Source organism: Ceratosolen solmsi, unplaced genomic scaffold (genome assembly GCF_000503995.2).
Source record: "Ceratosolen solmsi marchali unplaced genomic scaffold, CerSol_1.0 scaffold6, whole genome shotgun sequence".
NCBI lineage: Eukaryota > Metazoa > Arthropoda > Insecta > Hymenoptera > Agaonidae > Ceratosolen > Ceratosolen solmsi.
In genome coordinates, this window is record NW_011948414.1 from 15301715 (window position 1) to 15316941 (window position 15227).

General features: G+C 25.4%; 2 protein-coding genes across 2 annotated transcripts; both read left to right on the forward strand.

Annotated features, from left to right (window-relative positions):
• Positions 1-4249: 4249 nt before the first annotated feature.
• On the forward strand, positions 4250-9107 carry LOC105368490 (Bloom syndrome protein homolog). Its single transcript, XM_011507501.1, has 12 exons — positions 4250-4553; positions 4637-5294; positions 5454-5525; positions 5607-5884; positions 5962-6183; positions 6264-6625; positions 6889-7147; positions 7209-7595; positions 7668-7812; positions 7891-8078; positions 8481-8805; positions 8895-9107. The coding sequence occupies exons 1-12, from the start codon at positions 4314-4316 to the stop codon at positions 9065-9067; spliced, it is 3309 nt and encodes a 1102-aa protein (XP_011505803.1). The 5' UTR covers positions 4250-4313; the 3' UTR covers positions 9068-9107.
• Positions 9108-11726: 2619 nt separating this feature from the next.
• On the forward strand, positions 11727-14246 carry morula (anaphase promoting complex subunit morula). Its single transcript, XM_011507211.1, has one exon. The coding sequence runs from the start codon at positions 11739-11741 to the stop codon at positions 14133-14135; it is 2397 nt and encodes a 798-aa protein (XP_011505513.1). The 5' UTR covers positions 11727-11738; the 3' UTR covers positions 14136-14246.
• Positions 14247-15227: the final 981 nt, after the last annotated feature.

Genomic DNA, 15227 nt, shown 5'->3' on the forward strand with positions numbered 1-15227 from the left:
AATTGAAATTTATTGAAAAATTTATTATTAAAATAACAAGAAAGCATAATAAATAATGTAAAAAAGGCTATTTATTTTTCAATAATAAATATAACTGGAATTCAAAATAAAAAGATCATTTCAAGTTGCGAAAATAAGATTTTATATAATTTTTAATAGCCCCTCACTCATACATATATATATTTTATGTGTGCATGTCTGTCTGCGCGCGCGCGCGCGCGTGTATATGACTATTTCTATTTTATTTAGAATAATAAAAATAAAATTTCACTTAGATAGTTAAAAAAAAAATTATTGATAAAATTATGAAAAAAATATTAAATATAAAGGAACATAAATATATTTAAAATTTTATCTTTTTTAAATTCTTAAAATTAGGATTTTTAGTCATGGGGTCAATAACATGGGAATTGATTTATATTATTAAATTAAAAAATTAGTGAAATAAATTTTCACTTTACACATTCTATTACATACAAATTACACTCTAAACTGTAATAAACCATATATAATTATTTGGATGTGATTCCTTTAATTCGGACAATGTTGCCATTTCAATAAGATCTAAGATATTATTGAAGAGCAAAAAAATTTCCATGTCATATTAAAATGTGAATGCAAATATTTTAAATATAAATTCTATACAAAAGAAAGTCAAATATATAGATTTCTATATGATAGAAATTTTCTAAAATTATATATATAATTTATAGAAAGATTTATATACGTAAAATAAGATTGAACACCAAACATCTACAAAGTATAAATAATATTTTTTATATTACATGTTTAGAGTCAGATATCGATATTGAAATCCAGCAATTATGAAATTATACCACGATGAATATGAAATTATATCGTAGAAAATTAAATAATTCGGTGTAAAATAACATAGGGAGTATCTTATTTAAAAATTTTCGCTTATTTTCATTAAATTCTTGACACTTGAGCCATGAGATTTTAGGTAGAACAAATCACAAGAAAAAAGTTTTAAGAATTTTTGTTAAAATATTAAGATTTTGCGCTTAAAAATTTGAGTTTTATGCCATTATCAGAGTACTTATTTCACAAATTTTTTTTAATTATATATTTACTCAATGGCCAAAGTTGTTTTCTTAATATTTATATTTATCGAGATTTTGTGAAATTAAAAAACATTTAAAAGAAAATAATTATATATGATTGAACTTTCATTTTTACATTAAATAATCATTATTTTTAAGTAAATTAATGCGTGTAAAAATACACAGAAAGAAACCTGCGCGATCTAACGTAATACTGCAGTGGAAGAAATTATGAATGAACTGTAATCATTTAATATTCAAATGTTATTGAACACAATGACATTTTTATTACAAAGCTGATATTAATTTTATTAAGAAATTTTCTAAGAAAAGAAATAAAAATCCAAGTAATATGATGCATTTATACGTAAAGTTAAAGTTACGAAAAGAAAATTTTTAGTGTTAGTTTTATCTTCTTTTTTACCATCTTATAAAGAATTATATTTTCTCAGGGTTTAATTTCAAAAATTAATTTTCTTTAGAAAAATGTATATTGAAATGGAAGAATTATTAAATATATTACATAAGATGCTCGTTTTACAAGTAAATAAAGTATTTGAAATATAAAAAAATGATATCTCAATCCTTTTTACATTTTAATGATTTTTTCAGGCTTATAGTTACATTTATAGAGAATATTACACTATTTTCGATATATGATGTATTTAATAAGGAAAATTAGTAGGCTGGATTATTTATTATACTTTGTAGTATTCGAAATTTTCCTTTTTAACTTTGAAAATCATTATCGATCAAATTTTCACCATTTCATATTATATGAAAGCTTGCATAACTTCGAATTACGATCGTATTATACCTTATTACTTCCAATACTTATTTTAAAATAACTGTATATTTTTCGAAATTAATTGCAAAATCTATCAATAATACACTAAGAAAAATTATTTGAATAAAGAATAAAGAAAATAAAGAAATTCTTTTCGAAGAGTTTACTGTAGAACGATAAACATTATTTTATGAAAATTAAAAATTAATTTTCATAAATATAATAATTTATAATTAAATCTTATAATTAAGCGATTAGTGTAATTGGTGGCTATAAACAATTGTCAAATCTTTAAAAATACTATAATAAATTCGCTATTTTTTTTTATCTAAATTATAATACAACATATATTCAATTATCAATATAAGTATAATAGAATATAAATATATTGTGTGTACACCAATACTTTCTTTGATAAATAAGCTAAAAATTACTTCATTTTGGAATTTAATATCTTTAGTAAAAAAAAAAAAAAAAAAGGTTTACAAAAGAAACTAAGCTTAACTATGCCTTTTTAAAAAATAATTAAAATTATATTTAATATTTTTTTTTTTTATTTCAATATTAGAATTATTATTCTGAATTTATATTTGTGTATGTAATTTATGTTTAAATATTTTGATGCAATCTTACTTATCTACATTGATGTATTGTAGAGGCTATAATAGAGGATATAATAAACAAATTTTCATCGATGAATGTCTAAAATATTAAAAGAAACATGACATTCATCTTATTCTCCGGACTACATCATAAACGAAACGAACGTCAAAAATTATACGAAGAACTTGGCCTCTGATGCTTATTTTTCACCTTTCGATATCATTAAGCATTTCAAATACAAAATTGACGAAACGTCTTTGCGTTCTACATTGTTCGAAATTTTCTGATTTTCTTTTATATATATATAAAATATAATATAAAATATATAAAAAAAACATACATTTATTCATTTTATTAATGAAAATACCAACTTCGTTGTTATCCGAAACTTCATCCACTATCAAATAAATTATTAGTTCATACAACAATGATGCTGAAGCGCTTTTTTTATCGATGTTATACGCACACACATGCACGCACACACACACACACACACCAGTAATAATAAATATCTAAAATGCATAAAACTAAGGAGACAATGAAAATCTGTTGATTTTAATGAGTGAATAAATCGGTAAATGTAATAGTGCAACGTAAAGAATATCAGCATTATAAACATTAAAGAAATGTCTATGTGGTATTAGAGAACTCCAAACACATTGAATAACCAAAATTCGTTAACAATTTGTTTATTAAAATTTAATTCGACAATTTATTAATTTTGATTTTTAACGTAACAACATCAGATTTTTACATTGATTATTCATTTATATTTCTTATATCTTTGCACGCATCGTCTCTGTTATATTGTTCTTTGTTCTCATTGTTCTCATTTTAATCTTCGCTTCTTCCTCTCCATACATAATTCCTGTATAATATACTGTTTATATTTACACTTTTATTTATTTATCTATTCAATATTGCTTCCACACTCTTATGCAATGATTGTGTAACCATTGTTATCCGTACTGGGCGGACTATGTGCCAAATAATCTAAGATGATACATATATTCGCATACATGTTTTTATTATATTTTACCGAAATATGATAGTTAATAATGTGCGTATCACTTCAAATGTTAAATACAAGTAATTAATAAGTGTACATTTAATTTTTAGATTTATCGTTTAGTAGAGTTCACGTGAGATATTTCGTTTTTTGTTCTGCAAGCAAAGAATATTAAATAAGATGTGTGAAATAATTATAAGAAATCCTATAAATCTATTGGGATTACCGATACAGGAAGCTCTTCTCCTTCCCCTCACCAATACTGATGAACACTCGTGTTCGTATGAGTAAATCCATACATTATACATTTTTTTAATAAAATAAGCCATAAAGATAGTAGGAAAGTTCTTTTATTGTTTTCCTAACCTTCAGTCATCCCTGTAAACTCTAGTAACTACAAGTAATGTTCATCGTTTGATAAACTCAGCAAATAGAAAACATTTTGTTATTAACGCAATTTATATTATAATAATTTTTGCGCATTAATTGTGTTAAATCGTTAATTAATGATATTGTCATATTAATTGTCAAAAGAATTCTTTTGTTTACAAATTGATGGAAATGATAAGTAAACACTTTATACAATATACATGGAAAAACAATTCATTGATAAGAATGGCAAAAAAATGTATTATCTATTCCTAATCAGGATTAAAAATATTTTTTTATTAACAAATTAACTGAAATTATTGGTAAATATTTTTTATAATATATATATATATATATATATTGAAAATCTATTTGTATTAAATAATTGGGATAAATAATTTATAAGAGAATCTAATAAATTATCATTAATCACAAAAATACTTGTTATGAATAATCAAACATAGAATCTTTAAAGAATTTTATGCCACTTATAATGTCCGATACAAATAGTTCAAATTTATTAATTGGTACACCCGTCGATTCATATATAAGCGACAATGAAGATTATTGCAATAAAAAAACATTTAAATCACCATCAAGTAAAGCGCAAAAAGAGCCGCCTTGTAAATTGAACTTGAAATCATTAGATTTTGACAACAACTTAGACGGATGGATTGATTCTACAGAAAATGATCCGCTTATATCAGCTAATACATTTACAGTAAGTTAAAGAAATAAATGATAAAATTTAACTGACTCATAAGAAAAATACTCTTCAATGTATAGATTACATAATTATTTCAGGTGACGAAAGATAAATTAGAATTAGATAGAACCAAGTTAAAAGATGTACAAATAAAAATATTGGAAAAATTTTATACAATAATTAATAATATTCCTGTTTCTGTTTTATCAAAATTTTTGCAATTTGATATTGAATCGTATACAAAATTAAATATTTTATATCAAAGGATAAGGTCAAAAATACATCAAATTGAAAAAAAATTACTTACATTTGATTTGGATGAAGAACTGGGTGAATCCATTTCTAATTTAGATAAAGCTATTCATTTCTCTGAGAATCATAATGATTTTGTATTTGAACCATTACATGGTGAAAATGAACATATTTTCACAAACTGTATTGAAAAAGACGAAAAAATAAAAACAAACATTAACAAAGATGCATCTAACAATAATAATAATAGCAATAAAGAGGAATTAGATGTAAATTATCCTACTGATTACAATGCGACAAAGTTTTCAGATACCTCAAAATCAGATAATGTAAAATTAAAAACACAGATGACAAAATTAAATGAAAAAATAATACCAGTTGAAGTTAAAAAAGCAAGTGTATTTAAATTAAAAGTACCAGTTAAAGCAACAGTGTCTCCAGAAATGTATAAAAAGTTAAAAGAAATGACAGAAAAGAGTCGTCAATCTAAATTTTATACAAATAGTATAAGCAGAGAGAAAGATTCGTTAAGCCAGCGTCGCTCCATTCCTAATTTAAATGTTTCTAGTCTTAATAAAACTAATTCTAACACATTAACTCAAGATACGACTGCTGTTTCAAATAAACATAGATCAGATATAAATAAAAAAATTGATTTACAAGACAAAATAAAGAATAATGACAGAATTACAACTGACCTTGAGCATTCATTGAATAATTATCAGGATAATTTTGGTTAGATATAATATTTTATATTTTGGTCCAAACGATCTTCACATTTTAATTGCTTATTTTCAATAAAAATTTTGTTTGCAGAAAAAAATATAAATAACTTTAATGTATCACATAAATATCATTCTCAAGATTTAGAATTAAGCAATTGTCCACAATTTGATACAAAGAAAGAAAATGTAGTGACAGTTTCTCCTATTTACAATATGTCATCAAATTATTCTCAGACTGATAAAATTATATATAAACAACCAAATACAGAAAATAATTTATGCGATTCAAAATCGGTAGAAACTCTCAAAAATGACAATAACGAATGTAGTGACAATATTAAATATCCTCATTCTCAAGAAATGATAAATGTAAATATTTTGTATGACTATGTGCTAGTGAAGTTTTCCTTATAATGAAACTTAATCATAATTTACTTTCATTTTAGTTGTTTAGAAACAAATTTAAACTCTCCAAGTTTCGGCCAAATCAATTGCAAGCAATTAATGCAACTATGCTTCAATTCGATTGTTTTATTTTGATGCCAACGGGTGGTGGTAAATCTTTATGTTATCAATTACCAGCTCTGTTAAGCACTGGAATAACAATAGTTGTTTCACCGTTGAAAAGTTTAATTTTGGATCAAACACAAAAATTATCATCATTAAATGCAAGTAATTCTGTAAATAATGCTGAAAAAAAACTTAATTTCATAACAATTTTTAATTATAATATATTAAAATTATCTAGATTCCAGCTGCCCATTTGTCTGGCACTTTAACTATCGACCAAACCGAAGCAATATATAGCCAACTATCTAAAGAAAATCCAATTTTAAAGTTGTTATATGTAACGCCAGAAAAACTCTCGGTTTCTCAAAGATTATGTAATTCTCTTAAGACTCTCTATGAACGCAGACAATTAGCCAGATTTGTTATCGATGAAGCTCATTGTGTTAGTCAATGGGGTCATGATTTTCGACAAGATTACAAAAAATTACGAGAATTAAGAAGAAATTATTCTACAGTGCCTATAATGGCTTTAACTGCTACAGCTACACCAAGAGTTAGAACAGATATTTTATGTCAATTGGGTTTGACCTCTCCTAAATGGTTTGCATTAAATCATTTTTCTTTTAAATCATAAATATAAATTCGTATAAATGGCTTAAATAATTCAATAGAAAATAATAAATATTGGCACTAATAGAACTATTATTTTATTTCTTTTAAATACAGTAACATTTTTTTAAGTAATTTATTGGCAATTAAATTTATCAACTGATTTGTAGAATAATCTAAATTTTTTATGGGGTTGATCGTTAAATTTGGTTACATTAGTTAGTTTAGAAACTTAAGTTAAAACTATTTTTCAGGTTTATTTCAAGTTTCAATAGGCCAAATTTACGTTATAGTATTATAAATAAAAGTCATAAAAATTCATCCGATGAAGTAATTGGATTAATAAAAATTAAGTTTAAAAATGATTGTGGTATTATTTACTGTTTATCTCGTAAAGATTGTGATGATTATGCTCGACAAATGAAAATGAATGGAATTAAAGCACTGAGTTATCATGCAGGGCTTACAGATAAGCAACGAACTGAAATTCAAAATCAGTGGATATCTGAAAAGGTAAAAGTACTACACTTATCAGATAATTATAATGAATTTATATATATGAAATATTTTACAGATTAAGGTTGTGTGTGCCACTATTGCTTTTGGAATGGGAATAGATAAACCTAATGTTAGATTTGTTATTCATGCCATACTTCCAAAATCAATCGAAGGTTATTATCAAGAAAGTGGTAGAGCTGGAAGAGACTCTAAAAGTGCAGAATGTATTTTATTTTATAACTACAAGGATATGTATAGACATAAAAGAATGATAGAGACAGACGCAGCATCTAATAAAAATACTCAGAAAATACACATTGATAATCTTAAGCAAATGGTGTCTTTCTGTGAGAATACAAGTGATTGTCGAAGAGCATTACAATTGAATTATTTTGGTGAAGTATTTAATCGTAAATTTTGTATATCGAATAAAGAGACAGCATGTGATAATTGTAGAAATCAGGTACATTCATTTTCAAAAACACTTTATATCCATTTGTGGCTACTATTTTATTTATTTATTTGTTATTTATAGGGACAATTTCATAATTTAAATATTACTGAAGATGCAAAAGCACTTGTGACTATCGTTCAAGATTTGACTAAAAACAATAGATTAACAGTTTTACAAATTGTTGAAATTTATAAGGGTAACAGCCTTACTAAAATGAAAGATTCAGGTATTAAATGAAATAAATGAATTAAAAATTAATGTAATAGTTTTAATTAAAACAATATGTATTTCTGATATTGACAAGGATACGACAAACATCGATTTTATGGGAAAGGAAAATCATTGGCAGAACATGATATCGAAAGGTTATTGCATAAATTAGTAATTGAAAATTATCTTGAAGAAACCATGTATGTAAATAATGAAATTACTTACGCTTATCTAAAACTTGGTTCAAATGCTAAAATATTAATGACTTCAAGCACGCTCAAGGTATTATATGTACAATTGATATCTTAAAAGAATATTATGTTATAATTTAATTATTTGAAAGATAATTAATATTTATTATAAAGTAATATAATATATCAATAATATGTTTCTAATTAAATTAAACATGCTTTAAATTATTTTTTCAAATAAAAATACATTCATAAAAAAACTTCATTTAAGTAATAAATATGACTTTAGATAATTAGTTCATTGCTTATATAAACTATTTGTATTGAATAGTTAATCTATGTAAATATATTCTTGTAGAATAATAAATGCTATTTTGATTTTGTAAACTTAAAAATGCTTATTTAATTAGAAAATGTATTGATATTCGGTTGGTCTGATATGTTAAATAGTAATTTAAAACAATAATCGGTATACAATATAAACATTTTTTAGCTATATTTACAAATAAGAAAAACAATAGATAATTCATCTGCCAGGGCAACTGTTTCTGCTGTCTTACTCGCTGATAATAAAGCTTTGACAGAAATACAACAACGTTGCTATACAGAATTAGTTCAAATTATTAGAGGACTAGCTAATGGATTAAATATTTCTATAAATTCTGTCATAGATTTGGATGCGCTTCAAATTATGAGTAAACAGTTGCCTGAAAGTGAAGAAGCTATGTTAAAAATAGATCGTATCACAAAAGCCAATTATGATAAATATGGAAAAAGTTTACTTAATATCACTCAAAAATATGCCTTGGAAAAAAATGGTTAGTAGTACATATGTAAACATCTATAAGTATATTGCGATCTATCTTAATATTGTTAATATTTACAAAAATTATTCCTTTTCACTCAGAACTATTGAAAAAATGTAAATCAAGTAAAACATCTTATCTTAACAAAAACTCAAAAGATAATCATTGTATAAAATATACAAAGGCTGTAAAAGGAATAAAACGAAAGAGAGCCACAAGAAAATGTAGTAGTAAAACGAAAAAATATAAGTACTCTGAAAGTTGTAGAGAATGATCTAAGTTTGTTCAATTTTATATTATATATATATATATATATATATATATATATATATATATATATATATATTACAATTGAAATATTTTAAAATAACGTAATCAATATTTCAATAATATTTAGTTAATCATGCAATAATAAATAATAAAGGAGCATCATCAAGCAAAACTTAAAATCCTAAACTCAAATTGTCTCAAAAGTAATATCTTAATATTCCACAATATTAAATTTTAATATTATAGTGTCAATATATAAAAATAATTTGAAATTAATTAAAAAATTGTTGTATAATTTTATAATTAAATTAACGTGCATTAATTAATTTAATTTTTATTAACTAATAATTACAGATCTCATACGTAAAGCTATATAAACAGTAGTGTAAAGTCAAGTGAATTTATTTCAAATAAATGTAGAAATATACAATTTGCTTTTGCAAATATTTTATTATAACTTCCCAAGAAATACAAAGTTATGCAAATTATTTTCTTGCATTAATTTGTAGTCATAGTATTTTAAAATATAATTCAGATTCTAACATTACAAGTAAAAGATACTTATTGTGGTATTATAAATTGAAAGATATTGTTTTAAAATCATTCTCCTAAATGAAAATTGAATATTATTTTAATGAACGTGTCACTAGCCTATGTAAGATAATGTAAATAAATATTTATAAGTTATATGTATATATATATTCATATATATTAACAATTTACTATTATAAAATACGTTACAAAATAATCAGAATAAATATATGAATTATATAAAACATTGAAGTTTTCCTAATAATATAAAAGTAAGTTTTTATTAGTATATAAGTATAAATCTTTCATTATAAATATTAATTAAATGGATAATTATTAAAGAAGAATTTGTATTTAAACATAAGTAAATATAAAATCAAAACTACTTCAAAGTAGTTCCCTAATTAATTACTATGCTATCAGTGAGTATATACAAGCAAAAATATGTATTAATTTATTCAACGACCAAGCAAAATTATAATAAATTTAATTAACGATCGCACCAAGTGATTAGATAACAATGGTTTGTAAAATTTATTTATCGCGATAAAAATCTTAATTTAATTGACAAAAATTGTATATATTTTTAATCAGGAGAGCTCAAGATTAACATTGGGTATTTACATCCTCACCGCGATTAAAGCTCTAATGTACCTGATTTATTGACAATAGACCGTCTGTCAACTACATTATTAATAACAATAATAATAAAAAGCCCAACATTCCATAAATGATTACCCAACATAATAAATAATTGTAAGAAAAGTATACTCGGTTCTATTATGTTTTAACGAATTTTTTCTTTATGTATAATTTCATTTACGTAGTCTGAGATGGAATTTTTTAATAGTTCAAAAAAAAAAAAAAAAAAAATTAATAACGATTTTAAGTTCATTATTATAACGAACATATAGAAACTTTATTTATTTACAATGGCTTTTAATTTTAGGCAAATAATTCTATAGCGATTAGCGTTGTTTATTAATTAATACATCGGCAAATGAAATACAATTTTGTCAGACACCACATTCGTAAAAATTAAAAATTGTAATATATTTTTTATTATATTTTTATGTAAATATTAAAGTCATTTATTTGTAAATCAATATATTTAATATGTAATGTCTTAAATATCATAAAAATTTAAGGGAAATAAAAATAATTAATTTTTCGGAAAATACGTTGTTATTACATATTTACCTCTTTAAATCCTAACTGTAATAAGTAACTTGACATTATATTTATATATGAAAAATTTTTTCACGCTCCCTGAGCATGACATTGTGAGCCAATAAGCGTAGACCTCAACCACGCATGTCATATGGGCAAACTATCAACATTTTTTGATTTTAGGTTGCCGATTATTTCATGTGGGCTAATACATCAAATTTGCCTGCTTTACGAGGAATTATTTTTAATTCTCACTAATATCCAATAATCGATTTCATAGTTTAACATGCACGCGTGTGTATTTAATATTTATGCGTTCGATTTTCTTTTGCATAGTCAAATTTTCAATTGGTATTATTCGAGTATTAGCTAATTTATCAGAGATTTAATTACTATACAACTGGTATATAACATTGATATATTTCTTATGTACTCCCCAATTTTCTTACATTTTATCGTAGACATAGTATTAAATTATTGTTTACTTAATAGATTCTAATTATTTATTCTCTTATGTCTTATCGTTTATGTCAATAAACTTTGTATTTGCAATGCTGCAATGTTTATCAAATCATCCATTATCTATTGTTTATGTTCTTTTGTGTTTAGTTTCTTTTTTTTTTTTTTTTTTTTTCATTTATCTTTTGACGTTTAGAATTAAAGGAATTACTAGTGCTACTAGAATTACTTGTAATTTAAAGTAATTGAATATTAACATTTTTATGAAAGAATCTATTAATAACTTATCGTTGTTGGATATTCAATTATTTAGCATTGCTAAAATTAAATGTTATTAAACAATGTAAGTGTATATTATATTTAATAATTTAATTAATATAATATACATAATGGTATTGTATGATAATAGTATTGCATCGATATAATTAACTTCTTATTTCTAATTATAATGAAATTTATTCATAAAATTAAAATTGTTTTAAACTTTACAGATAATATATGAATCCAAAACAAAAATGGATAATTTATCTAATTCGAGTACTAATTCGAGTACTTTGGAGAAATGGCTAGAATATAATTTTCCAATTTTAATCAACAAAATTAAGCCCGACGTCCAAAACGATGATATGGAAGCTACGGAAGAAAATTTTAAAATGCTTTCACTAAGCTTTTGTCTTCAAAGTCTTGTAATACCAAAAATTGAGAAATATATGAGAATTATTATTGCGCCAAAATTTTGGTCAAAATTTGTTAATGTTAGTGAAATTGATGAAAAACAAGGCTTCCAAAATTTTACAACCTCTGTAAATGAATTATATACCGACTCGAGTAAATTATTACCAATGTTAAAAAAATTAGAATTAGCTGGATCTTGCAAAGATGAATATTGCATGTACAGTCAAGTTAATATATTGGATTATTTTAAACTTATAATAAGAGGCACTTTATTAAGTCAAATTCCACTGTATCATACAACTATTATCGAACACTTTTATAAAACTGCATTTAATGTATTTTGCAATATTGAAGCATCGTCAACGACGGAGGATTTGCATAATAATTCGACGATACTCTGCGAAGGCTGTAAACAAGAACAGAGCAATTGCCAGTGTCAAATAATTGTAGATGTATTTCACGAAACCAATAAGAAGCTTATACAGTTAGGTTTATTAGAAAGACTTGTGGGTAGTATATTAACTTCTTTGATACATATACGTATTGAAAGTCACGTACATCGTGTATGTAATCGTACATTTGATTCGTCTCAGTTGGAACCATTAGAATGCTGGCTGGAGACTGTAGTAATGAACTGGCTAATTCGTATCTATTCGGGTGGATCATCTAGATCAATGTCTCTTGATTACAAAGTGAGAAATGCTATAAATACCTTCAAGCAAAAACTCAGTTACTTTCTATATGAGACTTATACTAGGGAGAGAATCGATCAACTTTTTAACATAGTTATTGAATATCCTGATTCTCGAGCTGCGGTAGATGATCTTCGTATCTGCTTGGAAAGAACGGATCTTCGAAAGTATTTAATTAGAACGCTACAAGAGGCTTTGAAAACAAGATTGTTGCATCCAGGCGTAAGCACTCCAGATATATTAACAGCATATATCGCAGCTATAAAAGCCCTAAGGCAATTGGATCCTACTGGTATGCTTTTGGAGACAATAACAGAACCGATTAAAGTTTATTTAAGAAGAAGAGAAGACACTGTGAGATGCGTAGTTAGCGGTTTGCTGGACGAATCAAGTACCAGCGATCTAGCTGATGAATTAGCCAGAGGAGGTGAGTCGATACAGTTAGATGTAGATGGTGGAGCATCTCCGCAAGAAGATAAAGAAGATTGGGAAAATTGGCAGCCTGATCCTGTAGATGCAGATCCCACCGAATTTATGTCCACAACCCGGGGCCGTCGTAGGGTCTCGGATATTATATCTATGCTTGTTAATGTATATGGTAGCCAAGATTTATTTGTCAACGAATATCGAACTTTATTGGCTGATCGCCTTTTATCACAACTGAATTATCAAACGGACCGAGAAATTCGTCACTTGGAACTTTTGAAAAGACGTTTTGGGGAGCATCAACTGCATCACTGTGAAGTTATGATCAAAGACATTTATGATTCTAAGAGAATTGACGGGAATGTCCAGCTTGATAAAAAATATAATTCGGAAAAGGCAAACTTTTCCACTTCAGCCCTAATCTTGTCTGCACAATTTTGGCCACCATTTAAGGAAGAATGGAAACTCGAATTACCTGTTTATGTGCAAGAACAACTCGATAAATATGTTAAGGCTTTTGAAGCATTGAAAGGCAATCGAACATTATGTTGGAAGCCACACTTAGGAAACGTGAACCTGGATATTGAGACAAGAGACAGAAAGTTGAATCTAAACATCTCCCCCATTCATGCAACATTGATTTTGCATTTCCAAGACAAAAATGAGTGGAATTTAGATGAGTTGTCGGAGTTGATGCATGTGCCGACAACGGTGTTGAGGAGGAAGATCGGTTACTGGGTGTCGCAAGCATTGCTAGTTGAAACATCTCGTGATACTTTCAGTCTTCAAGAGGAAATAGCAACCAATAACTCGAGAAACATTCAAACAACAATCGTGACGGATATGATCGATGATGAAGAAGTCGAAAGTGCAATGGCTTCGGCGAGTGATCAACGCGAAGAAGAACTTCAAGTTTTTTGGTCATACATCGTCGGAATGCTAACGAATCTGGATTCCATGCCTCTCGATCGAATACATCAAATGTTAAAAATGTTTGCTTCACAGGGTTCCGGCGCCGTTGAGTGTGGTTTGCCCGAACTCAGACTTTTTCTAGATAATAAAGTCCGGCAACATCAGTTGCTTTTCTCCAGTGGTTTGTACAAACTTCCGAAACCTTGAACGGATTTTACTTCACTTCCAACTTGTTCAACTTCAATTTACTATGAATTATATATTCATGTAAAATATAAATTTTGTCTACGAGTATAAAAATTAGGTGAATTTATTTTTTAAATCCACTTCATGGTCTCTTTAACAGTAATTGTATTATTTAAAATACTAATTTCAATTCCAAATTACTTTTTAATAATTTAAATAGTTTTATTATAAAATCAATTACAATATGTAATTTAACGAATAAATTTTAATTAATCATATTTGAAGAGTATAAAGATAAATACTATTCCTGTATTTTTCTATTTAAACAGTGCGACGTTATAAGATGTGCTTAATTATAGGAAAATATTAGCTTTAAACAAATCGGCATTAAACAATCGTTTTCTGATGTAATTGTTGTAATTAATGCAATCAATACATTTCCAAATAATTTAAAATTTACATATAAAAAATACCACGATAAAAAAAATTCCTCCACTTTGAACTAAGTATGTATTTCCATACAACCGAAATAATTTAATTTAATGTAATTTAATAAGGAAACTGTATTTCTTAAATAATTAATTGATTTTTCTTTATTTGAAGTAAACTTAATTGTTTATAGAACAAAATTAATTAATTTGATTTCAAAAATTATTATCAAAAGTTTTCTAAGTTAAGACGTAAGTAACTAAAAAATGAAAATCAATATATCTTACTTACAATTATTATAAATAAATCCTAGAATAACTAAAATTGAGTTTTTAAATCTATCAGAATGGTGATTTTTCCAAGTTTTGCAAGTAAAATATTTATTTTTATAAAAGAGAATAAAAATGAAATAAATAATATTAGCACGATCTCTCCATCACAGATATTGGAATTAACAATATTGTAAAATAATTTGGAGAGATGAAATGGCTGGCATTTATCAATCTATTATAAACAATGTAGTTGTAAATTACAAAAGCGAAAGTTTTTTGATTTAAATTTTCCAATTCAGAATCTTTAATACAAAATATTTATAATTACATATTTATGTTGTAAACGATTTTTTTTTTTTTTTTTTTTTTTTTTTTTTTTTTTTTTTTTTGTTCTACTTTATTTACGAATGAA

What these genes read in the sequence shown, in the direction of transcription:
- LOC105368490 (XM_011507501.1), top strand. Translation starts at nt 4,314, where the DNA reads ATGCCACTTATAATGTCCGATACAAATAGTTCAAATTTATTAATTGGT. An exon ending in ATCAGTGGATATCTGAAAAG is followed by an intron (nt 7,148 to 7,208) that starts GTAAAAGTACTA and finishes AATATTTTACAG; the next exon opens with ATTAAGGTTGTGTGTGCCAC. An exon ending in TGACTTCAAGCACGCTCAAG is followed by an intron (nt 8,079 to 8,480) that starts GTATTATATGTA and finishes AACATTTTTTAG; the next exon opens with CTATATTTACAAATAAGAAA.
- morula (XM_011507211.1), top strand. Translation starts at nt 11,739, where the DNA reads ATGGATAATTTATCTAATTCGAGTACTAATTCGAGTACTTTGGAGAAA.